Source organism: Haliaeetus leucocephalus, unplaced genomic scaffold, assembly GCF_000737465.1.
Source record: "Haliaeetus leucocephalus isolate CR32 unplaced genomic scaffold, Haliaeetus_leucocephalus-4.0 Scaffold200, whole genome shotgun sequence".
Lineage (NCBI taxonomy): Eukaryota > Metazoa > Chordata > Aves > Accipitriformes > Accipitridae > Haliaeetus > Haliaeetus leucocephalus.
This window is the reverse complement of record NW_010972636.1, coordinates 174,750-201,651: the sequence shown is the minus strand read 5'-3', so window position 1 is coordinate 201,651 and position 26,902 is coordinate 174,750. Positions and strand designations below refer to the sequence as shown.

Genomic DNA, 26,902 nt, shown 5'->3' with positions numbered 1-26,902 from the left:
AATGAATCGATTCTAGATCTCTGCTTCTTGAACAGCTGAGAAAATGGGAAGTGTTCAAGAATGATGTGAGAAATGAAGAAGTAATGACTTAAATTATCCACCTGTGCCAGAGATCATCCTATACAATGATAGTCATGTATCCATGTTACAATATGATTTGCCATGACGTTTCTATACCTTGCATAAAGTTGATAGGAATTTTATTATAATCACACTATAGAGCTGTGCTCTAGCCATGTTAAAAACAGGTGTCCAATTGTTCAGTTTCCAATATTCCCAGAATACCAAATAACTCCTACTTCAGAAAGGGCTATATACATCCAGCGGAGGGGATTATCGTTTCAACATGGCTTGTTCCTATCCAGACGCATGCAAAAATAAAGTTGCCCAGAATGGCAAAAATACGAGCAAGTCCACATCTACCATGGGAAGTGTGACTTCTTGGCCTCACATGATTTTTCTCCATGTATTTGCTTTGTTTTCAAGACAGATATTGCTCCTGATGCATGACATATAGAGAAAAGCAGAATCTCTCCCCTGGCTATCCGAACTGGATGGGAGCGTGGATTTATTTTTAGGTATCTTCATAGACCTTCTCTGTCATTTAAACCAAAGTGAAAAAAGAAAGTTAATCTGCCTTCCACCAACCTCTGCCATGATAACAAATAAATGGCACCACTGCAGGAAGCAATAAGAGTCTCAACTCAAGAACTAGATGTAATTACAAGTTTTGCAGTTGCTCCCATGGACTTCAGACAACGCAACCAACATGAGCAGCAAGCCTGTGTTTTGTCCTATAGTATTTCTACAGAAAGAAGGCATACCAATGATCCCTTATAGAGATTTAAGTGTCGGAGTGGAAGGGGCATTCTGATAGCTCCATCAAACTCACAGTGCCATGAAGAAAGAAGGAAGACTTTACAGGAATCTGAGAAGTATTTATGCAACACAACGAGAATTAACTAGAAAGAGTAAATAAAGTTCCTATAGTGGTATAAAACATCAAGAAAAAATATTTAGATACAACTGAAGACTCCGAAGTTATTTAGCAGCTATGAGACTTTAAAAATGGGTAAGAAAACTGAAGAGCAGAACTATCCTTCCCAGAAAGTTCTTTCTGTATTAACTCTCCTCAGTGAAAGGTACATCCACTCCAGCACTTTAAGTGCATACTGTACTGACAGAAGCCAAATCACATTAGTTTTAAATAGTAAACTGGTCAGGAGATTCTCACCTATCAGCATTTGTAAATAGCAACCCATGAGTTATTTTGAAACATAAATTCATGTTTGTCAAATCCCAAACCCAAAGAATCCAAGCAACAGGACATACTCTACTCTGACTGTCAGTACAGCTTCTGGTATAGTTCTAAGACTATATGCTCATAGATAAGATCTACAAAGATAGAGGCCCAAACCATAATTTCTCAATCTGACAGAATTTCTCAAATCAAGAGTTAGAGATTTAAATGGCAATACCTAGCATTTTTAACTAGACTCCATGTATTTTTCACCATTGTAAAATATTAGTTGACATAGCCGCTTCCTTCTTCAGATCATAATGCTACACAATAGAGATGCACACAGCAGAATGCCAAGTAACAACAAGTGCTACAGCTGATCAGATCACCGGACAGTTTAAATCAACACCAACTTCAACAGAGCTACACTAAATTTATATCAGATAAATATTTGTCTTATAGCTTCCCTACTAGTTAGACTTTATTGTGCAACTAAATCCTCACCCACCTTCTGACTTCAGTGAGAAGGGGCGGGGGGAAGATGCAAAATAATTTCCCAACACATGACTGAGTACAGAGGAGAACAGAAGGGAAACTTCCAGGAAAAAAAAAAATAATCATGATTTCCCAGTATGTATCATCATAAACAAATTGTTTCCAAGAGAAGGGTTATTCTTGAACAAAATGACTGATTCAGCCAACTTTCCCTACCACACAAGGAGACAGCATAGCTTTGCTTGGTAAAACAGATCATCATCATCATCACTGAAACTACACAAGTGTCTGTCTTGAAGGCCAGCTTCTCTATTGTGGCTTACCTCTACTTATAGAAGAAAATAAGCCACACAGAGAAGTCAACTACAGCTCCCTTCTTGTGATAACAGACCACGATAATGTAGGCAAGAGCAGGAACTGTTCTCACATATGTCACTGAATCTCTGGGGGACCTTGTATTAGTGAATGACTGGCACAGTAGAGCTCCGTTTCAGTACATTCTTCCATTCTACAACATATAATACTAGGCCAACGCAAATAGCAAGGCCTGCACAGAAGCCACCTCCAGTAGTGGGATACCACTACTGGAAGCAGAGACTTCTCACTACCACAGGGAATTTCCTGTTGACCAAAAAGAATTGAAATCAGACTACTTCACACCAAACCCAGAAGAGAATGAAGTGTTCTGATGATGATGCCTTAGACCCTCCCTTTATCCTCACTAAGAAAGAAAAAGGAATGGTAAAACCCTGAATGTCTTCCTGATTCATGGCTTCAGCAAGCCTTAGGGGCAGAACCAGACAGTCCAACACGACATGCAGGAAAGGTTTCATTAATAATGGCTACGCTTCAGGTAAGATGCAAGCCTTGCAGAAAAATAAATAAATAAAATCAGGTTTGGGTGCTCCTTTAATATTTCTCTTCCTGAGCTCATTTGCTGTGTATAGCCCTTACACTGGCTTCCTGTTTCCACTTCACCAGCCACCCATCAGATTCCTGTATGGCACCCCAGTGAAGCTGTGTCCTCGTTTTGACTAGAATAGAGTTAATTTTCTTTCTAGTAGCTGGTACAGTGTTATGTTTTGGATTTAGTATGAGGATAATGTTGATAACACACTGATGTTTTCAGTTGTTGCTAAGTAATGTTTAGTCTAAAGTCAAGGATTTTTCAGCTTCTCATGCCCAGCCAGCAAGAAGGCTGGAGGGGCACAAGAAGTTGGGAAGGGACACAGCCAGGACAGCTGACCCAAAGTGGCCACCAGGGTATTCCATACCATGTGATGTCATGCCCAGTATGTAAACTGGGAGGACTTGGCCAGGGAGGAATGGCTGCTTGGGAACTTACTGGGCATCGGTCGGCAAGTGTGGAGCAATTGCATTGTGCATCACTTGTTTCATATATTCCAATCCTTCTATTATTGTCATTTTATTATTATCATTATTAGTTTCTTCCTTTCTGTTCCATTTAACTGTTCTTATCTCAACCCATGAGTTTTACCTTTTTCCTTCCAATTCTCTCTCCCATCCCACAGGGCAGGGGAAGTGAGAGCGTGGTTGCATGGTGAATAGTTGCTGGCTGGGGTTATACCATGACAAGCTGAGAGGCATTCTCTAGAAGCAACAGCCTTTTCCGTCCTTGCAAAGTCCAGAAGCCCAACTCTGACACATACAAAGAACTGTATTTCAGTCAATGTGGTGACTACAACAGATTGGCTTCAAGCCTCTGATAAGGAGTTCACATTGGTGGGAACTCATTTCAAAGTTAAAGTATGATCAGGACAAAGCTTCACAGTACAACACTGGAAAATAAATCTCATTACAAGTGAATGCATCATTTGAAATACCAAACCCTTTAGATCTTGTTTTTCCAACCTTAAATCTCTAGATATCAAATAGTATTCCTGAGCATTTGCATGTAATCCAAATGTTGCTGTTCTCCACTGCTGAATCTAAATCATAATTCTCAGTTCTGATGACACAACCATCCCCCCTCAGTAACTGATTGCGATGTTGGCGCAAATGAGCATGACCTTGTTTAATAAGCTGGAGAAGTAGTTGATTTTGGAAACTGAAATGCAACTTTCACTTGGCTCCCCCCATCTAGCATCATAAATAAAAGTTAATATAAAAAAGTAACTATAAGTAAGACAAATTTAGTTTAACTAGAATAGCTTAAGACATTAGTGATTTACTGAGTCCAGAAGTTTGTTTGCAAGGTTCTGAACTGGCTTCATACCAGACCTCTTGCAGTTCTGTTTCCATATACTGCCCACAACTGAGTCAAGTACCAGGATAGCCTGTAGACTGTTCTAAGCAGCATAGACGAACAGCTATTTCCTTTCAGCAACAATTTTTCCGTATTCTCAAGAAAATACACATCCATTTTTATTTTCTTCCTAAACATGACAAGGGGATAAAGAGGCTGCAGGAGCCTCAGACACAGCACTTACTGGTTTTGTGCTGTTTCACCAGCATGTTTAACTCATGATGACATGTAGGACAGGTGAAGACCTTCTGATATGCAAGGTCATTCCTGAACCACAAATATTATTATTAAGAGCCTTGAAGTCCCTAAAATGTCATGTCAGAAGGGATCTGTCACTAGTTAATAGGAGCTGTGGATTGTCATTTAAAGGTCCTGTTTCTTTCCTCCCTCCCTGCAATTTCACAAAGATTAAAAAATAAAGGCTAATAAATAAATTAAAACAACATATACAATACCCAGGGTGGGCAGCGGGTAAACAGACTAAGCCATGCCTTACATAGATCCTGAAGCCAGCATTTTTGTGGGGTAAGGATCAAAACAAATGGGAGAGAAAGAAGGAGGTTGCTCATTAAATAATTATGGGTTTTAGTCTAAATTGCTAAGTAAAAGAGTCACTGTATGTTTAGCAGATGCTACTGTGTAAAACTAAATCCACTAAGATACCAGCATGTTCCTCTGTTTTTCTCCCTGCTCTACTTCATAAGCAGGATTTTCATGATCAGACAAGCATCCACTGAACAGCTGGGCACAGTTTGCCAATTTTATAGCAATCAGTGATCACTGAACCCATCAAGTTCCCTTCCCAAACCAGAAGCACCAAAATAATAATAATAAGCTTGCAGGGATGAAAAAAAATTCTTCCATCTGTTCACATTTTTACACCCCTTATACTGCAGGTTTATTTCATTTGGGAAGAAGCTTCCTCCCTCATTTGGGGGATATGGAGGAGAGACATTTTATTTGGTCTTTCCATTTGTTGATATTTTTGGTAACCAACACAAAGGCAAATCAGACATCAGCAAATCCTGTTATATATTATATATTATGATACACTACACTTAAAAAAAAATTCTCTAGCTCTTATAGAACATTGAGTCTTCAATTTCCAAAGTAGTTTGTGTAAGGAACATTATCAACATTATAGGCGGCAAAAGGGAAATGTCAAGAAACAAGTCTCAAAATCAGAGATAACTAAAGAAATCAAACCTCCTGAGTCCAGCTGTTTGCTCACCTACCTAGAAAATCTTCATAAAACAGCAAAGAAGAAATGGATTTTCCTTTTAAGAAAAGCAGAAGGGTAGATGGGCATAAATCAGTCACTTCAAAATTCCACTTAATTGGAATGACTTAATTGGCTTTGGGAGAACCTTTATGGACTTGCATTGAAAAAAAGCTATGTTACAAATAGAAGGAGTGACAGGGAAAAAAACCCACAAATCTCTCAACACCTGGATACACTATTTGTGACCTTTTCAATCTCAGGATATCTCAAGTATCCAGCAGATTGCTACTTCTGTATTTCCCCTATGGTCCTACTAAGATAGATCACCAGAACTACAGATCATGATACATCAAGTTTGTGGTGCACATTCTAGACACGGCATCAACACTTAATTCAGTTCTGAAGGGGTTAATAGGGAAATTTGATCCTTTATATTGCCCTAGGAAATACACAGTACATCCCTGATTAATGTGACAGGATGCATCAGTTCATAAAGGGTGAAATTTACCCTTGCACAGTAGGCTAGCACAAGACCAATGTATTACTTAAGTCTCACTTCAGCACTTAAAACAACAAAATATCAAAGCTTGGTGGATGGACAGCATGACTGTAGATGAAATTCAGTGTCAACAAATGCGTAATAGAAAGAATAATGTGAACTAGTAATATACGTTTCTGACTCCCAAGTTAACTGGAGTCATTCAAGAAAAGACTTATCATTATTTCGGACAGCATAATAAAAATATCAACTCTATGTGCAGGGGTAATCAAAAGTGACAACAAAATGTTGAACAATGAAATCGAAAATTATACTTGAGAATGAGATGATGCCAATGTATAAATCAATCATACATCCTCAGCTGGAGTATTGACCTCAAAAACACATAGCAGAAATAGGTAACATTAAGAGACAGACAAGCAGCAAAAACAATGACTGCATGAGGATTATATCAGGGTAGAATGAAAATATATGGATTGCCAGTTTTCAAGACTTGAATAAAAAGATACATACTAAATAACATTAGAGAAACACAGGACAATGAAAGGTATAGAGATGATATATTAAGAATGCCCCCTTTTCTTAATATCAGGATGTGTGTTATCTCGATAACGTAAAAGGGAACAAAGTTTTAAATGGAGAAGGAAGTAAAAGGAGAAAAGGTTTTTGATGCTCCTTTTCATTCATTCACATATATCTGAAATACAGATGGATATTGGGAATAGATTCATATCCCTATATTAGAATAAAAACCAACCAATAGATAAGCTTTGACACATTCAGATAGAAGGCAATTACTAACCAACAGATACTGGGGGCAAAAAAAAATAATCCTACTATTGGTGATTCTGAAGTCAGCTGCTGCAACATTTCTAAAACTGTCCACTGAACAATATCTACTACAACATACTGTAGCAAGAGAGAACACCGGTCTGATAAAAAAAAAAAAAAAATGCTATTTTATCATAACATTCCTGTTGTGCCCATCAAGAACTAAGCTGTCTAAAACTGACAGCAGTGTACAGTAGAGATAACCAAGACACTTTCAAATTAGCAATTCAGGTATCAGCCCAACTCAATACAGCAGTCTGGAGCCCTCCTTCTTGCCTGACTAGTAACTGTCGTGTAGACATATGAAAAGTTGACCTAGGTTTGGGCCTGACAGTGCCAAATGGCATGAGATTTGGACAACATCCAAAACTGATCTAAAAGAAAGGCCCTTTTACAGTTTTGCATCTTACTCAGATGAAAAGTATGTAGTTGTGTTCAGTTCTGGAACAAAAACCACTTTTCCTACAAGCATCCTCCTGAAATTCAAACATGTAGAGACCTCATTTAAAATTTTACCTGTAATTAACATCACCTCTGTTTAACTGTGCATGTTTCACCTATGTGACTATTTATCAGTCGATATTAATATAAAATTAACAACTTCTATGCCTTCTAATGAAAAGGAAAGGAAGTACAAAAATTATGAAGTCTGATGTGGAGCAAGCTAAGTACTGGGAAGCAACCGAGTAAACCTCACATGAAGGATTATCCTTATTTTCTCAAGGATTTAATTCCAGCAAGGAATTGAACTAATGACTTCCCCTTCCTTACCACCTCCTACTGCCAACAGTCAGATAAAATAAACATAGTCATATAGATTTTTATCAAGATCTCTTGAGAGAGAAAGAAGTCATTTCTGGACTAGAGGCCAAGCATAAGAATTTTAAGCCCAAAGGTCAATTTTCTAAGAGAATTGTTAAGTACTTGTAGATAGCTTACAACAGAGGCAAGATCCAAGCTGTGGCTATTATAGCAACATAGAAATACAGTTGCTATAAATTCAGAGACCATTTACTTACAGAAAGAAAGTAAAGAAAAAGGTAAAGATTACAGAAAGTCTTTTTCAAAGACAGAAACAAATACGCACCTCTTTGAAAAAAACGAGTGATATCTACAACTTTAGACACCAAAACCTTTCATAATGTGTGTGGGTTTGTATTTCTCTCAAGTAGCAATGTTTGAAAAGAGAGAATCCAAAATTTAGACCCTTTCTCAAATTTAAAATTTATAGTCTCTGCCTTTATGTAGAAGGTCAAATCCCTAACAAGGGTAAGTCAGTCCAGCAGCATGGAGTCCAAGTCTCTTAACCAAATAGCACCAGTTGAGGATCTAGCCCATAGTCACAGAACCTGACCCTTCCTTCAGTTACACTGGATAAAATAAATCATCTTCAGTTAAGGTGACAGGATACAAATTCAGACTGTTTCCAGAGTAATGCATGGTTAAATTGTGTTTTCGATAGCCTCAGAACCATCATGCCATTTTTACAACAGCATAAGCAAAGCACTAATTTGCCTGTGGAGAGAGGCAGACTCTGGGCTTCTTCACGATCTCACATATCCCACTTTTATAGCCTGTCATTACACTAAATACCCTTCTGTTTTTCATAATGGTGAGTGAGCTTACAGTCAATCACGCTCCACAGTGCTGAGCTTCCAAAGCAGCATGGACCAAGATCTTTCCATTCCCTTTGAAATCCAAGTCTGGATTGCTCCAGCTTGTTTGTCAATAGAGCAGTTTTTTCAAATGCTACAGTTCGATTTTACAATGCTGCTGGCAGGGCTGGGAATCAAGCTAAATCCGGATGCATCCAGCAGGGAAAGTTGCCACAGGGGAAGAGTGAAAAATCAAAGGGTGAGCAGTAAGATGATCCTATACCACTGACTTGCTGAATGCCAAAGAATAAAGGTTTAATATAGCATCAGAGGAATAAGAAAATCAAAAAACTTACTTCCAATACTGTCAATAGTTGTTACTATGAGAGTCAGAGATGGGTTTTTTGGGAAACAAAAAACTGGAAGAAAAAAATGCTGCTCCATATGTATTGCTTCTTAGTCACCCACTTACATTTCAATTACTAAACACTTCTTCTCAGCAGTATATGTCATTTTAAATAAGCATCACAGTTGACAATAAGAGAATGTATCAGGGGGGTTTTTTTGGTACAGCTTATAATCCAATCGTATTTGACTAATATTTCTATCTGTACCTTTTAATGCTTATGGTCTGATCTTTGCTGAGGTGGTTTACTCTACATGTAATTCAGGAGCAGCAGCTACAAAATATTCTCACTTATAACAGCTTTCTGGTAGCACACATTTGCTGACTTCAGTATGGTGACTCTTATATGGACATACGGAAGACAGTAAGGTCCATAGTAGGACATTATGCCACTCTGCTGTGTCAAACTGCTGTAAATCCAAAGAAATGTCAATGAAGCACTGGAGTTGCAACAGGAAAAAAAAAATAGTAGCAAGAACAAAAATCTGATGCATCATTATGTGAGAATTTTCATGTAAAACACAATCTCTGAACAAAATACAAATGGTACATATCTGATGACCAGGGAGAAGTTTAGACTCTCATGTAAAACAGCCTGTTATAACCAGGGGAAACCAAAACCTCCACGATGGCAAAGTGTCAGTTTAAAACTGATATTTAACTACTATTTTGTATACAAACTGGCTCACATTATACAACTTCCAAAATGTGGTAAAATAGCACATCTATGCAACTTCACAGCAGGACAACCATTAGGATGGCAAAAATGTCAAAAGTCACATTACCAAACATATCCAAGGAACAAAAACAGATCCAGTAAGAGGGCAAATAAATTTTAAACACTTTCTTTTCAAATCTCAGTACTCTGCAGGTCAGGGAATAACAGAAAATCAAAGAAAAAGCATATCTGAGGCTACTGACACTATAATCGTAGCTGCTTCTCTGTTAAGGTTAGGGAATAAAGTCTTGGAGATTTAATTCCTCCTAGGATACACCTACAGCTACACTGGGATCAAACCAAAAGCCTTATCGAGTTCAACACCCTGCCTCCAGCAGTAGCCATAAACCACCTGAATTCATTTTTAGGCTGGAAACAAACATAATTTGAGATTTTCACTAGAAGTATTTAGAATAATCAAGACAGGAGGGGAGGCACTTCACTTTTATACTTGAAATATGACTCACTTTCACCTCATCCCCAGTCTAGTAACTCAATTTTTAAAATTTTTTTAAAGCTTTGAACTGCCATAGGCTTGTGGCAAAACACAGCAAATTCAGGTTTTTTTTAAAAAAGTGAATTCCCTTATCCTGGCTTTTGCATTGTTATCATTTTTATGGATTTAGTTTAAAAGTTTGTAACCCTCTCCACTGAATGGCAGAAAGTTGTTTTGCTTAGGCCTCTCTGCCAATTTGACAAGTACATTTAGGAAAAAGGATACAAAGGGCCCAAAGTCTTTCTTTTTTTCTTTTTTTTTTTTTAAGCTGTGACTGAGCAGGCAATAATTCATTTTTATTCCGCCTCCAAAAAATGACCAGCAACCTACTGCAGCACGTGTTACAATGTTGTGTGTTTTAAATGACAAAATAAGCAAAAATGACTAATAAGCAAAAATAAAATCATGCTTTGGAGGCTGTGGGTTACTGAAGAACTAGTGATGCTTCGACCTCTACTATGATTCTCCATTTTTTTATGTTTAAAAAAATAGCTCTAAGGTGACAAAAGCTCTGAATCTTTAACATTTAAAGATGCCAAACCCACCCTTTGTTCATCTTATTTTTATGCCAACGTATCTCCACTCAGTTCTGTGGATTTACTCCCAAATGTATTTCTTCACAATTTAGAGAAGGAAAATCTCAAGTAAGCTTTCACTGTCAAGATCAGTGACAGGATAGCTGGGTAGAAGGATGGGGAATTTTCTTCCTCCTAGCTTTCCCCTTTCATTTTATGCCCTTTTCACCCTATGTTAACTGCAAGAATTAAAAGTCAGAAGTTGACACTATTCCTTTAATATATAAACTATGTGCACAGAGAGTTCTTTGCAAGGATCAGACTCTAACCCCAAAACATGCGAGTGACACATGTACTAGGCTGGACAGCCTTCATAATTGAGGCAAACCTGGCAAAAAGAGTCAAGACTTACACCCCCAAAAGTATCATGGCTGAAGCAAAACTTTCGCATCATATGTCTTCACTGGCATAAACGTCTCTTGATAATTGTTAGCAATTATATCACAAGTGGCCTAAAGCATTATCCAGCAAGGCCACAAATTTGTATTATCCGCTGTCCACAGTATGAAGTTCAACCAAATACTGAGAAGGGCTCACATTCTGCAACCACTATCTATCTTTTAAAGTAATAGAATTTACTCTGTAACTTAATGCTTTCTATTTAACAATCCCATTAGCCTTATTTAAAACAAACAAACAAATAAAAAACAAAACAATAAAAACCACACACACAAACCTAGTCAGTAACTTCTGTTTCACTTTACAGACACACAGTATGTTTCAAATATCACAGCCAAAAACCAGTCCATTTTAAAACAACTAATTTTAACTGGAATTATTTTGCCCTAAAACCTGAAATTGCAGAAATTATGTCTGTGCAGCTTCAGTTACGTAAAAGCTTGCTTTAAAAAAAAAAACAAAAACAACTTCAGGCTTCAATGATAACAAAACCGTATGTCTTCTTGCAAAGACAGAGTATTTATGTAGTAACATAGTTGCAGATACAGCATGATTTTGACATTTACTGTAGTACTGGAAAGGGAACAAGTCAAATGCATCCCTGGCACAGCTTCAATAATTTCAAAAACACATTTGCACATAACTCTGGCTTACCATCTCAAAAATAGTATGGAGTAATATTTTATTTTTCCTACTTTCTGAACTCCCATTTTTACCTCCCAGTACATAACTTAATACTTCAAAATAGGTCTTAAGTGGGACTCAAGTGATAGCTAAATCTCATACTAGCAAAAGGTTAAATTTCACTCCTAGGGCGCTCTTGAGAAGATTCTCCTTCCCCATTAGTCAAAATATTTTTCCCAGGCAGTAGCTTGCAATATAACCATCATTAATGCCCATATACCAGAGTAGTAAGGTCATCCTTTTAAAAAATTCTTTGATATTTCAATTTTCAAGTTCATCAGCAGCCTCCTCAGAAATGCCTACATTCCTAACAATTCAGCCAGTCTTCAGAATAACCCATTAGCCTTACCACCCACTTCACACCGACCTATACCCTTTCCAGAAGCTGAAACTTACTGAAATAATGTTTGGTAAATATCATTTCGCCAAATAAGACCATCAGTATTATCAACTGGGTGCATTTATTAACCTTGCTTTGCCTTTTACATTCCACTTCCAAATTTAGGTGGGGGTAGTGATGAGATGAGGATTGAAAAGGAGAAGAGAGGCTATATAGGACTATGTGGCAGCTTAATTGGAGGCATTTTTAAAGGCTTCTCTATCAGTCTGTCAGAATTTCCAAACATGACTTAAAAAAAAAAAAAAAAGGGAAGAAAAAAAACCCCACACCACCAGAGGGCTGCTGTCTGCAGAAAAAGGAAACTGCTGCATTTTAACACTGCAGTATAATTCTACCAGCTCCACAGAAGCATAAATAAAAGTGACCAAGTTATAAATCTTTTTTAAGTAGAACACACAGCATCATACAAACACAGTTTTACTCAGTGACATTTTGTTTGAGAGATAAGGGACAAATGTCCCTAAGGAAAGAAGCAACAAAAGTCAGCACAGCCACAAATTGTCAAAATGGGAACATCAAAGCAATTTTTCTATTTTATTAGATAGTTAAAATAACTTTAGTCTTAAATTGCAGCCACAGAGATTTCAGCACTTATGTATCAATGTTACAATAATCAAGAGAAGCAGCTATGGAAGACAAATACAGTATGAAGTTATCATCACCTGCACAGACCAGGCTATATGGTCCGGTCTATCCTCAGGAGATGAAAATCCACATATGTATATTAAATAAAATGAAGCTAGCAAAAATGAACACTAGCTAAATAAATAAATAAATAAATCACTAGGCCTAAATAGTAGGGTTATCCCAGGCCTTTCCATGCTGCTTTTTATTTACGAAAAAGTTACCAACACTAGCTGGCTAATCCCGTCAGTTCCAAAGGGGAAGCCAACCATTATTTTAGTTTTACAGAAGGGCATCAGTCATTCAGTTTTATGGAAAAAAAAAACCCAAAGATAAATTAACTTGCCAAAGGCTCCACCCTAACTCCATGGCTGAGCCTGTTAGGGCCAGTGAAGACTACATAGTTACTGGTTTTGAATAATCTGCCTTATATCTGCACAATGACATGAACAGAGTCTGTTTTGTAGATGTCTCTACTACTACTTCCCTCAAGAAATGACCTGACCAGGACCCTGTAGCGTTTTAGAGACCACAAGAGTACAAACACGGACCCAATCCTTTGAGAAGTTGAGTACCTTTAATCCAAGAGGCCTTGAGAGTACAGAATAATCTTTCACACCAGAATTAGAACTCTACAGGATCAAGCACAAGGTTGGGGTTTTGCATACACAAAAAAACCCATCCCTGAAATGAAGTCATACATACACAAAGTATACAGTGTATTATGTATATAAATGCTCAGCTTATCCACATCTGACATACCACATTGAATTGTAGCTGATGCAGGATTTATCAAGAGAGTGCAACAAAGACACAACTGGTACAAGTAAATAATTGGGTAAAGATGTGGAAGACTGGACTTCTACACAGGGCAAGGTTCTTAGGTGCTCTGGTACAATTCTCCAATCCTCACATAGCCTGCACTGCCCTATTTTCACTGCTGCTTGTGCCAGGAGATAATAGTGTTAACCACCTGACTGCAAGGTAGACATACCCTTTGATCAGGATCCCTTGCCTTGCCATGTTTTCAATTCCCACCATTTCAATGAGGGGAAAAAGGCCTACGACACATGGGTTTCTCCCCTCTGGTAGACTCTTCAGAAATCTCCAGTAGAGAAATAGACACTTGAACAGTAAATATGATGTTAAGTTTACTATTCTAATCAATCTTTTTTATGAATTCTTGAGAATTCAGACCACCTGGTTCTGTAGAGCCACAGGTGCCAAAACACTGACAAAAAATAAGCACTGGTGGACCTAAAGAGGCTCTCGGCCATAACTCATCTGATTCAATGATGATAAGAGTAATGGTGATGACAGCATTATGATGCAGATATAGAAACCATGCCTATTTTTGCAGCATTCCCTCTGAGCAGAAAGAGCCACCTGGTAACAAGGTGGCAACTGTCCCAACCATGCTAGTAGTCTGGCTGTTGCTTTCCCTAGCAAAAATGCAGTAATGATAAAGGTAAGCACATTTTCTACATCCTAAAGCTTACTGCAAACTGGTGGGGTGATTTCAGTATATGTATGTGTGGAATACTAAAGAAGAATTACTACTAAGGTATTAAAGTGTTTGTGTGCCTTAATTTGTCTGTTAGCTGAGCAGACTTCTGCTTTAAGGATGAAAGATAGTAATTTGTAAAATGCTGGGCCTGTATTTTCAGTTTGAATTTAATCTGCTTGCAGTATTATTCCACTTTGTGCTCTAATTTGCTTGAATATTCACCGCAGAGGAGATGTATTCCTAGGCTGCTCTTAACTAGAACACTGCCAGAGGTCTGCCTCTGCTGCCATCAACAAGGAGCTTGCTCATGGGTCAAACTCCCCTCTCAGATAAACTTGAGCAAGGCCTTGAAGTCACTAGGACTGCATAGATGTAACTGAGTGGGGAATTTGACAAAGTAATGTCTTCAGCGCAATCAGGAAACAACCAGAAGCAAAAGAGATGTGATTTCACAAATATGACCAATGAAATAAACCACAGACCCAGAAGAAAAACAGCACGGGACAAAACCCAGAAACACCAGGACAGATCTTTCTCTGTTGTCGATGACTACTGATTTTAATCAAGCTTTACTGGTTTATAGGAGTGGGAAGTTTGGAAAAAAGTGTAAATTTTACTAGTTTGAACAGCAAACGAAAAACTGTTTAAGGCTGGTGCTTACAAAGTATAAGGAATCTTAAAAGCTGTGCCACTCATAGCCATGTCTTTTCAACAAAACAAATGCCCTCGTTTAATAGGGCTATAGCACTTGTGTCATTGCCAAGTTCTAATATAATACTTGGCTTTGTCTTTGGTGACGATTTTTGTACAGACAGGCATTGCAAACACACAAACAGCTCTCAGTCTTCCTCTCAGCTTTCTGCAGGAAAGGACTACTTCAAATACTGCCACTGTACTGAAATGGATACATAGAGGAAATACAGAGAGGGCTCCCTTCTTCCCACACTCCCCAATCACTGAGTTAAGCTTGCAAACAGAAAGGACCAAGTTCTAGCCTCCATCCTCCCTGCTTTGCACTGCTCCAGCAGCAGAAAGTAGGCAGGAATCCAGCCTACCAAGCTGACTGGGGATTCCCCGAGCATTAAGGAATCACAATGTGGTTTACCACCACTTTTTCCTCTTAACTTTGGTGCAAGAGTCTTAACTAAATTGAGGGCAATATCTGAAGAGTAGCTGTATTCCAGCAATCCCAATCTGCCATAGCAACATCTCATGGCCTTCAAAACCAAATGCAGATTAGAGAAGCTGTGCTGTTTAGGACAGCTTTGCTTTAGCCTCATTTCTTAAGGAAACAAAATTTAAATGTTCAGGCAGCCTGTCTGCAATTCCCCCATAACACGAGAGTAAATTAGCAAGTTTCAACCAAGTCTGAAAGAGCAAGGGAAGTCTCTAAGATTCGACAAATTTCATGGAAAGTGCTGAATGTTGCGGGGGAGTAAGATTCAAACAATTGCTCCCACAATGGAAAGAGTAATTGTGATTTAATCTTTAATGTATTCCAAAAGAAAGAAAAAAAGATGGACAGGCAGCAGAGACAGCTCCAAATGAGCCACAAACAGTCTTCACCTAGCCCAAGAGACAAGGGACAGAGAGAGAAAGGAAGAGGAGGAGGAAAATATGGGGTATAAAACTGGACAAAACAGAGCTCCTTAGTTTCACAGTTAACTGAAAAAGTTATGGTTTGGTTGCACAGGATAACACAAAATAGCAGAAGAGTTGAAGTTGGAAGTCATCTCTGGAGATCATCTAGTCCAACACCCTTGGTCAAAGCAGAGTCAACTAGAGCAGGCTGCTCAAGGCTGTGTCTAGTCTGGTTTTGAATGTATGCAAGGATGGAGACTTCCAAACATCTCTAGGCAACCTGTGTCAGGTTCAACCCACCCTCACAGTGGAGAAGCTTCTTCTTATATTTAAATGGAACATACTATACACACACCAAGGCCCAAGTAAGATTAGTGCCTTAGCATGAAAGGGATTATATGCAGATTATGTAACACAAATTATCTTTCCTCTTAGTTCACAACCTAGGCAAGACACATGAAATGTGGAAGAAAAAAACATATTTAACAGAAAATAATTCTCCAAGGACACACAGTGCATCAGGGTTAATTGCCCAAAGACAATGCATCTGTATAAGAAGTGGGAGTAAACCATAGAAGTACCTTATTTTTCAGTCTACCATGACCATACAGTTTAAAAAAAAAAAAAAATCTTTAACAATAACAAATGCTTATTTAGAGATAGGTTATTTTCTTGCTTAGAGTATTTCTACCAGCTCTTCTAGCAGTAACCATTAACCTATTTAAACAGGGCTGAAATGATAAAGGGGCTCAGTCTTGGAACTGTAACATCCCCCAAAGTTTTCTCAGAACACCATCCTAAAGTCTTCATTAATTTGCTATAGGAGATTGCAGCTGTAGAAAGAACCAAATACCTGTCTAGCATACTCTAGATTACAATGCCAATCCTTGAACCAGTTTCCAGTTTGAAGAGCCAAGGTAACTTTTAAGTTTAAACCAACTAAACAAACAAAAAAACCAAACACAAAAAAACCAAACAATAAAACAAAAAAACACCCCCCCAAACCCCCCAAAACAACAAAAAAAGAACTAAAAACCAAAAAAAAAACCTAAAAAAACAACAAAAAAAGACCCCACCAAACCAAAAAACAGATGACCAGAACTTCAAAAGTAAAACCACAGACCAATCCCGTACCTGCTGACAGCAGGTCATCTCAATGCGACAGCCAAGCCACCCATCATTTACAACCTGAAAATACAACGAGAGCTTTGGTCTAGAATACTGGGAGAGATGAAGAGATTCCAATAAGGTAAAAAACTAGGACTCAAATCCATTACTTAATCTTAGGGATAGGTCACAGTTATTAAAAGGAATTCACACAGTCATTGAATGAAACTTACCCAGGGCAAATGGCTGGCATGATGAGTAACCCAACCCTCAGCTGGCAAACAGTCAGCAAAAGACATGAGAAATTTTTAAACATCCCACACAGTGCATTTCATACCACAAGGATTTGTAATGTTAAGTCTTCTTTTCCTACTTAAACTTATGTTTTAATTCAAATGCAATAAAACAGTAGTCTTAGCAAAGTCTTGTGCTAGCTTAGCTCAGACTTTATCAGAGCAGGACATTGCTTTTAAAAATAAAATTTAAAAAAAGGAAATCGTACATCAACAGCTCATGTTTAGCTGCAAATATGTTATTGCTGGTCCCTCTTCCTCATAAATTATATTACCATAGGGTGGATGAGCCAACATTATGAACCTGGGCTACAGTGTACCTCATCCTGGACCAAAGCAACAGAACAATCACTTTTCCAAGAAAAGCATCTGTGTAGAAATCTAGTGTGTACACTGCTACCACACATAAAGTAATTAAGAAAAAGAGTGAAAGAAGATAAAGAGCCAAGCAATTCCATCAGCATTCCCTGGTGGGTCACTATGAAGACCTGGTACATTCTCATCTGCAGCTGAAGGACTGCTGTTCAACCTTTGGCAGACTGAAACTTAATCATTCTAAGAGTAGGCTTTAGACAGACAGTAGGAAATTAACACATTTTTGGTCCAGACCAGTTTGCTTCTCCCAGAAACCAGCTCCTCCATTATTTTTGTTCCAGTCAATAGTGCTTTTAATAGCTAAATGACAAGGGCAGTGTGCTTATGGCACGTTAAGGATGAACACACAAAGGAATGACACTGCAAAAGCAGAGCTTGTAATGTAGACATTATTAAAAAAATATACATTATCATACTGATCCCCCCCCCCATTAAGCATACACTGCAACAGATAATAAATCAAAATTGCAAGAGCCTCAGGATATAAAAAGTGTATGTTGTTTTGTAAGTAGAAGCAGGCAGTCAGAAAAGCACTTACTAAATGGATGTCTGAAAACAGTTTTCCATCATTTTGATTTTTTTAAAATTTTGTTAAAGTTAAGCACTTCACTGGAAATATTATCACGCCTATAATTCCCACATAGTGCTGGAATGCTAAAACAAAAAAGAGATAGTACTGGCACACCTTAAGCCACTTGATGCTGATTTCTCTCCTCAATTCCCCCCTGCACCCTCCATTAACCCATTTACTGTCAGTTGATGTTGCAAATCTTGGTGCAAAGCTTTTACCAACCTTAATTTCCTTTTGCCAGTAACTGGCAAGTTATCTACTTTTTTCCAAACTCCTTAATTATCACATTACTGATTATCAATGGATGGATGTTAGATAAGAAACTGAAGAACAGCCTGTTATCAATGGTAAGCTACACAAGGAATGGTCCCTTCCAGTCTAACCTCACCCCTTCCACCACACCAAATTAAAAAAGTTTATTTGAACAAGAAATTAAAAAAAATATTTCTTTTCCTCTTAAGTATGCAATAATCTTTATACAAGAAAGCCAGAGTAGGAACAACAGAAGTCTGAAAGGCAGAAACTGCCTGGCACAGTCATGGGGTGCAAAACAGTAAGCTCAGCCATTAGAACTTTGTGGAAGAGTTATTTAGGGCAGCTTTAGGGCTACTTTAATTTATGTCAGTTGACAATGATCTCTGTGGCCTTCAGGAAATAATAAAATAATTTCCTCAAAATAAAAATGAGCGAGCTGACAACTCAAGATAAGTATTTTATTCTACCCATTCCAGCACTGAGTAACTACCCATCAGCTATCTGCACCAGCCTGAAGGTTACCCTGCACTACTATGAAGGCAACAGTACCATTTGCAAGAAAACATACCTGGATTTGTTTAAATATGAGCACCATCATTTACCTTCTTTGTTCATATTGCTCTTTATCCTCAGTCTCATGACACACTTCATTTATTATCCTTTAAAAATGGTATCCCAAGGTCATTGCAAAAGAAACAGTATATTCCTGTTTATACAGTCCACAGGACAACGGCGATCTCATAAGCATCTCTGCCACAAACAACGCATTCAAGAAAAAAATGCTTGCAGCTACATCAGTAGCAAGTAATACACTTTTATGAAAGGAACCAATACAATTTCCTCTGTTCCACCTAAATTTCCAATTTTCAAAAGCTATGAAGCAATGAAAAAAATCTTCTGGGTAGATTTTTTTCCATGGCTTTAACCACAATTTTATCAGTAATGTTTCTAGTCTGTAAACAGATTTAAAGGAATTAATAAAAATGTTATACCCCTATTCAAAAGTAAATGTAGAATAAGTCAAATGGAACTGGATGAACACTATTAATATGCTCTAAAAGTAGGCATTTGAAATTAAGTAAGTTTAGTTTGGTCACGTTTGTGTGCCTTTTAAAAAAAACCTTTCTGGAAAACCTCTCATCTTCCAGGCAAGGGTGCTTATGCGAATCATACCCAAACTGCCCAGGAAAACTAAATTTTCAGTTTGCACTTGCAAACATTTATGTTGGAAGCGCTCACACAACTATACAAATAGAACGTAATACTCTTATGCAACACATCCAACAGACTACATTCAAGAGTACAGTTCAGATCTTTGAATATTGTTTAAGTGCAACCAATTCATAAGTGAGGTAAAAACAGTTGGGGAAAGGAGATAAAAATAGTTGTTTGCCAGAAAATCTGAAACAAATAAGGGCTTAAAGAAAATCACTCTGCACTTACAGACACTGCAGATGAAGACAGTTCAAGTTCATTAGAACACTATTTACAACAAATTATTCATGTTACTCTACAGATCAGCCTGGATGTCTTGTAGTAAAACAGTACTGTTTATGCATGAACTGAAAATGGAACAATCTCCTCATATTCCATAAGCAGAACGAACGGCATTATTGACTAGGATTGCTAAACATCTTGGGTTTGTTTAAAACAAAACCAGAAGATATCTTTGGGATATTTCTTAATAGAACAATCCATGACAAACAAAAAAATTCCACCCTTACCTATTTATCATGGGCTTGATGATCTTTCTACCGAAGTCAACTCAACTTAAAACACTGACTGACTTCACAGGGCAATTTACAGTATCTCAGCATTTGAAGAGGAACACTCCTTGAGCATTCATTTATGTCTCTGCCTTTACTCTACCTTCATGGAAATCTATATCCAGGCTTCCACCTCTTCTTATTTTGACTGTTCTCCTATGTGCATAATACATTCCTCATGCAATGTCTCTTACTTCAGAGGGCATTACTTCCAAATTTCTCTTTTCCTTTCAAATTTCTTCTGAAAGCTGGAATTCTTTGACCACCTACATTTGTTCTATATTACCTACCTACTAATTTTGAGGTGGACATTGACATTTATTATCACCATTGCAATTACTGTTTAACTCTCTGAAGTATACAATATTAAAGACTTCCCAAAATATAATGTATGGAGTAAATTTATAGTATACTGAAAAATATTGTATGTTGGAGAATCCAAAACATACACTGGTTGTTCCACTCAATTTACAAAAGGAATTGTAAGAACCCACTTAAAATGCTACATTTGCTCTTTTCATGGAATCACAGGTATTCCAGAGATCAGAAAGAATTCCTCTCAAGAGGTAAATTCTATTGAGAAGCTTTTTTCATTTCTCCAACCTCTCTCATCATTCTAATGCAGTCCTTCCCACTGTAGCAGCACAAAATGACATTACAGCAGTGATGGAAAGTGTAAGAGTGCTTGAGCAGTGCAAGAACTCTATTTGTGAAATCACTGCTTCCGTAGCTCCTGCTGATGTCTGAAACGTAGGTATATATAGTCATATAGTCCTACCCATTTGACAGTACCCGAATTTTAACAAATCTTGGGTGAGAAAGCTTATTGTGCTTTACAAAGAAAAACAATCATTCAGAGCCTGCTCCTGTTTGAACAAGTTCATAATAATTTTGCTACTGATATTGGGGTAGAAGACTAAAGGCATGCCTTTACAAAGTTTGCAGAAGGATGGAAGCTAAAAATCATTTTCACTGCAGTTGGCAAACAGGATTTTGCTTTAAAAAAAAAAAGAAAAAAGTGAAAGTCATAAAACGGATATCTGAACTTTGCAGTTCAGACACGCAGCATGGTAATACTAGTTTACTTCAGTCAGTAATGCAGGCAAACAGTACTTCTGAACAATCGGATCAAAGGTATGTAAAGTTAAGAAAGCCCAAATCTCTCAAAACTCATATCCAGTACTTAAAAATCCATTAAGTCTCAGTCCCTATGACATAACCTTCCTTGGTAAAATTTCATTCTTAAGAACTCTGTTGCCCACAGTATTGCTTGCAGTAGTTTATTTCTATGATTACTAATAAACTGTTTAAGTCTTCACAGACTATCATGACAAAGGGTATGGATTCACTGTTTTGAAAGAAACTTTTTAAGGGAAGTAAAATATATATATGAAAACATTAACAGAATATATACTGGTTTGTTGTTTGTTTGTTTAAAAAGGCCATGGGGGGAACTACAATGATATATTCACCTAAACAGCTAAACGGAATAAAGCTGTACTCTTTAGATTCTTTAGATATTTAGAAAAAATAGCAGTATGAATGAAAAAAGATATATTTTGTTTAGCCTCCTTACCAAAGGAAACCAGGCTTCTGAGATCACATTGTCTACCAAACACTCCTCAAATAGATCTGAAGCTTGCAATTTCAACCAAATTTGACAGAGGAAAATTAAAAAATTAACAAATTTCAGTTTCTGCTGATGTCATGGAAACAGGTGGTTAAGGCTGTAAAGAAACATCCTGTTTAAGCTCTCACTGAATAAAAGGCTATTAAATACACCAAGACCCAAATTTAATGATTTCTGTTCTTACATAACCCAACATCATACTGCTGAACACCTCACTGATGGCTCATACGTAACTAACATGCTGTACATCAAAATAGCTGTAAGTTGTATGGTACACAATGCAGAAAAGGGACCCCCTACACTTTTTGCAAAGGTTGAAGTGTGTGAGTTTCAAGCAGGATTCTTTGTATTGAATGTCTGCAGAACTGGGCTTAAAACAGAATGAAAGGAACAAGACAAAATGGATCAGCAACATTAAATTTTTCATCAAATTTATCTCAAAGTAAATGGGTAACTCCCACTTAGAGACGATGTCTTATTGCTTGTAGACAAAGCAGCATTTTGGAAATTTCAACTAGACATTGAATTGGTGCCATAGCAAACAATGGTGCTGAAGCCTATACAGTGACTGTCAAATGAAAACACAAGAAAACCCTCCAAAACACTGAAGCCCTGCACAAGAAATACTTCAGCTCCTCATCTTTGTACTCATTAATAAATACTCACTACAGTCAATCTGAATTACTCTTAAGAATTTCAAGGGTGAAATAAGGGTTAATGAGGCCAAAAGAAACACACGAACAAAGATATTTGTGGAATTAAAAAGAAAAAAACATAAAGCAAAGAATATGCAAGAAGCTGATTTCACACAGAATTAGTGGCAAACGGAGAAAAGCCTCGGTTTGATCTAAAACTAAAACAGTGCTTCATGATCAGGTGTGACTGGGGTTTCTCAAGGCACACTGTTTCCACGTGTGTTACTGTAACATGACACACATCCTTTATTCATTAGTGTTAATTACAAGGAAAACCTCCTATAATTAACTGTAGAACAATGTATCAATGAAACTTGGATAAACCAACCTTTCCCCACACACCCATATATATATAGTAATGATTTTTTACACTGACAATTCTGTAAAATAATTTTTTTGAGTACAATAATTAAGATTATGCTGCTGCTTGTATTCCTGCAAAATCATTCCAACACAGATTCCATGAGCTATTCCTCCAGCTGCAGTGAAGAGGTGCTCTGAATTCAACCTATTACAGCAGCAAACCATCTTACTACAGTACTCAAATTATACATTAAATTTGTATGCTAAATTATTAAAAATAATTTTCCTTCATTCCTCTATCATTCCCATTACCAGCAAAGAGCTAAGCACAGACATTTTTCAGCACTGCCCCATGTAGCCCTTTTCCAGCTTCTCTGACTAAGAGGCCCTAATCCTCTCTTTGTGGCATCAGTCACCCTCAGCAAGCTTGACGCACCAGCACAGAAGGCCACTCAGGACAAATTTTCCATACCCGATTTTGAATTCTAGTCAACACTTTCAACAACAGTTGTTACCCACCAATTTGAACTGAAGGCTTCTCCATGTCAGTTTTGCCCACCCACAGCCAGATGTCACCAGGTTCCACTAATGTCCCACACACAACAACTGGACCTCTTTGCAGGGACCAGCAGGCTGCTGTTGGTAAACACTTCTTTTCAGCTATTAAGGTGGCAGTCAGTGAGAACTTCACAGAGGAAAAGACAGTGAGAGTTCTACTTAACATTAAGCTCTCCCTCCATGGCAGCCTTTCTAAGTCTGCCCTGAACTATGAACCCATGCTCTTTCCCAAAACTCCTTTCTTTTGAGCTCAGTAAAAGCAGGTAAGAGTGATTAATACATTTGTATAATATTAATGTATCTGGGAGCAAAGCTAGACCTGCCTATCTGAAATAACTTTATAGAGTCAAGAATTTTTTATTCAAATAAAAAATGATGGATATGAAGATCACTGGAAAATGGACAGGACTTTGCAACACAACTTACACTTTCTTTCTATTCATTATTACATTTTGCCAGATTTTATTTCTCACTCTTCCCCATCTCCCTGGAAAAAACAAAAAATATTCCAAGCCATTACCTCCTAATCTTCCAAGCTTTAAAGTCAAGCTCTAAGGGAATGATTACAACCCCTACTTTCTTCAGCTGTATGCCACTGCAACCCAAATTCAAAGTTACACACCATGACAACACACTATGGTCAATCAGGCCCTCATACTGCGCTTGTTGTCCTCTCCCTAAAATGCTGCAGGTTGCCTGCTTACCCTCCAAAACAAGCAGGATGAGGACTAGCTACGTACCACACACTGTTCATGCCATTCTGCATGCTCCCAAATGCGATTAGCACAGAAAATGCGAGAAGACCAGAAGGCATATTTCCATATTTAGCTGTGTATGTTTAATACCGAGTTAGATTTCACCTCAGTGCATTATTCCATTAATCAAGGGTGGGTATAGCAAGGAAGACATAGACTGACATCAGCTACTTTTAAGATTTCTCTTCCTCTTCCCCCCACCCCCAGCTTCTATGACACCATGCATTGTGCATTTTATGTGCATTCATGTGTGCAAACAGCAGAGACTTATCTATAAAGATCAGTTATATGGTAAAGCTGCAAAAGGAAACTTTCACCCTTGTCCAGCTGGTTGAATAACTGCAGAGGCCAACAGCAGCAAGACTCTAAATACATCCTCTTCTTCTCCCTCCACCCCCACATCTCTAATCGCTTAGGAGGAAGATAGGAAGATTAGCAAAGAGGAAAAAAATAACCAAAGCTGCAGATAACCCTTTAGGACCACAACGTCAGGCTATGAGACATGGAGCAAAAGGTTAATGCAACTGTATTTTGAGGAATCTCAGACACAATTTTATTTAAAGGGGAGGGAGGGGTGCTGAGAAGGTGAGAGACAGAGAAAAAAGGAAATGGTGATGAAGACAAAAATGAATTTGTCATCTACAGCTGGCTCTTTGATCACCCGAAGTATCCAGGAAAGGATTACCAGCAGAAATAGGGCAGTTTCATTACCAATACGCTGCAATTTTTTTGTAGAGTATTTTCATTATCATCATCAGAACAGATTTTAGCAAGAATACAGCTGCAGAAGTAAGGGCTTATTGAGCTATGCGAAGAATAAAGGTGTGAACCAAAACAGTGACAGAGAGCTACCTTTAGCAGCTGATACACTGAAGAGATTTGAAAAAAAATGAAATATAAATAAAAGTCACTTTCACTAGAAGACAATGTCATCTTCATCCATGTCTCTGAACGGTTGCTATGGGGTTGTGAAGAGGAGGGGAAAGATGGGGGGGAGGGGGGTGTTATAATCAATCATCTCAGAAGAGCATTGCTTCTTACAGAGAAAGATCTGGATTTTGACTGTGTCCCCAAGAAAATTGCGGACTGCAGAGCTGCTGCCACGCAGGGCAGCGAGGAAGCAGGCAGAGCAGAGGCAGCAGCTGGGGATGGAAACGCCTATTAAATCCTTTAGACAACAGATGGGCAAAGCTCGGCTGGGTTATAAAAAAAAAAAAAAAAATACACCACAATGCATCATGTTTTATTGTCCCACCATAATGAACAACACTTAACACCCACATGCCCAAAGAAGCCCCCCTATGGCTGATCTTCCCCTTTCCCTAAATTATAATCTCAAGTCTCAATCCACTTTTGGGGGGCTCCCAACCCAATGAATTTGCCACATGCCATTGCTTATTGCACCTGTTACTAAAAAAAAAAAAAATTAAATAAAGAGAACATTTGGGCTTCTTTTTAAGGGTTTTTCTTCCAATTAATGCTCCCCTGCCCTTGAAGTGAATATACTATCCAAGCAAGCAACAGTAAGTCCAGATCTTGAACGCATTTAGGGGATCTAATTATGTCATGTAGGGCAGAAGCACCTGCTCTCTGCTAATTCCCTCCACTTGGTTTCCTCCTTTTAATATTTCTTACCATTGTTCCATTCAGGAAAATCTGCTGGGGGCGAGTTTCATAAACAAGCTTTAAGAAAAATAATTAAATAACCTCCCCTCCCCCCCAAATCCCTCCTACAAAAACACAGCATAACCAGAATTAATTCTGCTACCAATCCTCTATTTTTCTTTTATTTCAGACCCTACCCACAAAAACCACCAGCCCATCCATCCATATTTGCTAAATACCCACAGCAGTCAGTGCCACAGACATACTGTACATATTTCCACCCCCCCAACTGCACCTTAAGGACTACACCCTTTTCAATCATGATGTCATGAAATACTGCTGGTGACTCCCCCACTACCACCACCACCTCCTCCTTGGTACTACAGGCTGTGAACCTTTCATTTCAATATAATTTGATTAAAAAGAAAATGCTCCTAAGTAGGGCAGTGAAGAAATTGATGTGAAAATTCACCACCAGCAGATCACCTATTTTTTCCTCTGCATGCACTCTGGCTGTCATCAGAACAACACCCATTAGCAGGAGTAATGAACATAAAGCATCCTGGGCTTTTTTTTTCCTTTTTTTTTTTTTAAAGGAAAAAAGAAAAGAAAGATTTAAAATGAAAACTAAATAAATAAAGGCAAAAATCCCCTATGAATATTACCTCCACTAAAACAGCAAATGGGAAAACCTGAACCCTCAAATATCCCATCCCCAACACCTCACTGGCTGCTAGAGCACCTTCCCCCTAGCGCCTATGCTGCTGTAAAAGAACCAACCTGTCTGTCCTTTTCCTAGGGTTTTCTCCAAACGATAGGGTCCAACATATTGTGCATGTTGAGCTCCGCTGCCTTCTTTCCCTGTTGATGTCATTTCTACCTGGATCTGTAATTCTGCAATGTGTATGTGCTGATGAGCTGGAATTTCTCCCTCTGCAGTTCTTTAAATTCCCACTTTGCAGCTGTGCAAGCAAAGCACTCTTTTTCTTTGCTTTAGTCCACTCGGTTGCGGATTTTTCTCTTCTTCCTCTTTCTTTCCTCTGTCTCTCACGTGTGCGTTTTCTCGCTGGGTCTGCCTGGGACGCTGATGGACGAAGGAGTTATTTTAATGTTCAAAGAGGGGGATCTACGATCCAAGCCCAAGGAGCATGATGCTGGTGATCCGAGCTCCGCACGCCTTGTTCTCTCTAGGAGCTGTTCAAGGGAGAGCCAGAGCTAGAGCAGCGGAAGAGCTGGGGCCCGCAGCTGAGACTGACATTAAAAGCAGCCAATCCCCGCATCTCCTATCTCCTTCTCCCCTCCTCCTTCCACTACCTTTTCTTTTCCATCAGCAGCACTTACTGCCTCTGCCTGCTACAGAGCATCATGATCAATGGTAACAGCAAACACCTAAGTTTATCAGTCTATTGATAAGGCACAATTAAATATAGTTTAGCATGTATATTATTTTA

At 38.2% G+C, this 26,902-nt stretch overlaps 1 protein-coding gene across 4 annotated transcripts in view; it reads right to left on the bottom strand.

Annotated features, from left to right (window-relative positions):
- The window catches only part of BRSK2 (BR serine/threonine kinase 2), a 325,351-nt gene extending 298,675 nt beyond the window's left edge, over positions 1-26,676 (bottom strand). For all 4 annotated transcript variants that reach the window (XM_010565996.1, XM_010566000.1, XM_010565997.1 and 1 more), the window contains exon 1: positions 26,232-26,676. In XM_010565996.1, the coding sequence (XP_010564298.1) occupies positions 26,232-26,325 (94 nt within the window). In that variant the 5' untranslated portion in view covers positions 26,326-26,676. The remainder of the gene's footprint in view (positions 1-26,231) is intronic.
- Between the last annotated feature and the right edge of the window lie 226 nt (positions 26,677-26,902).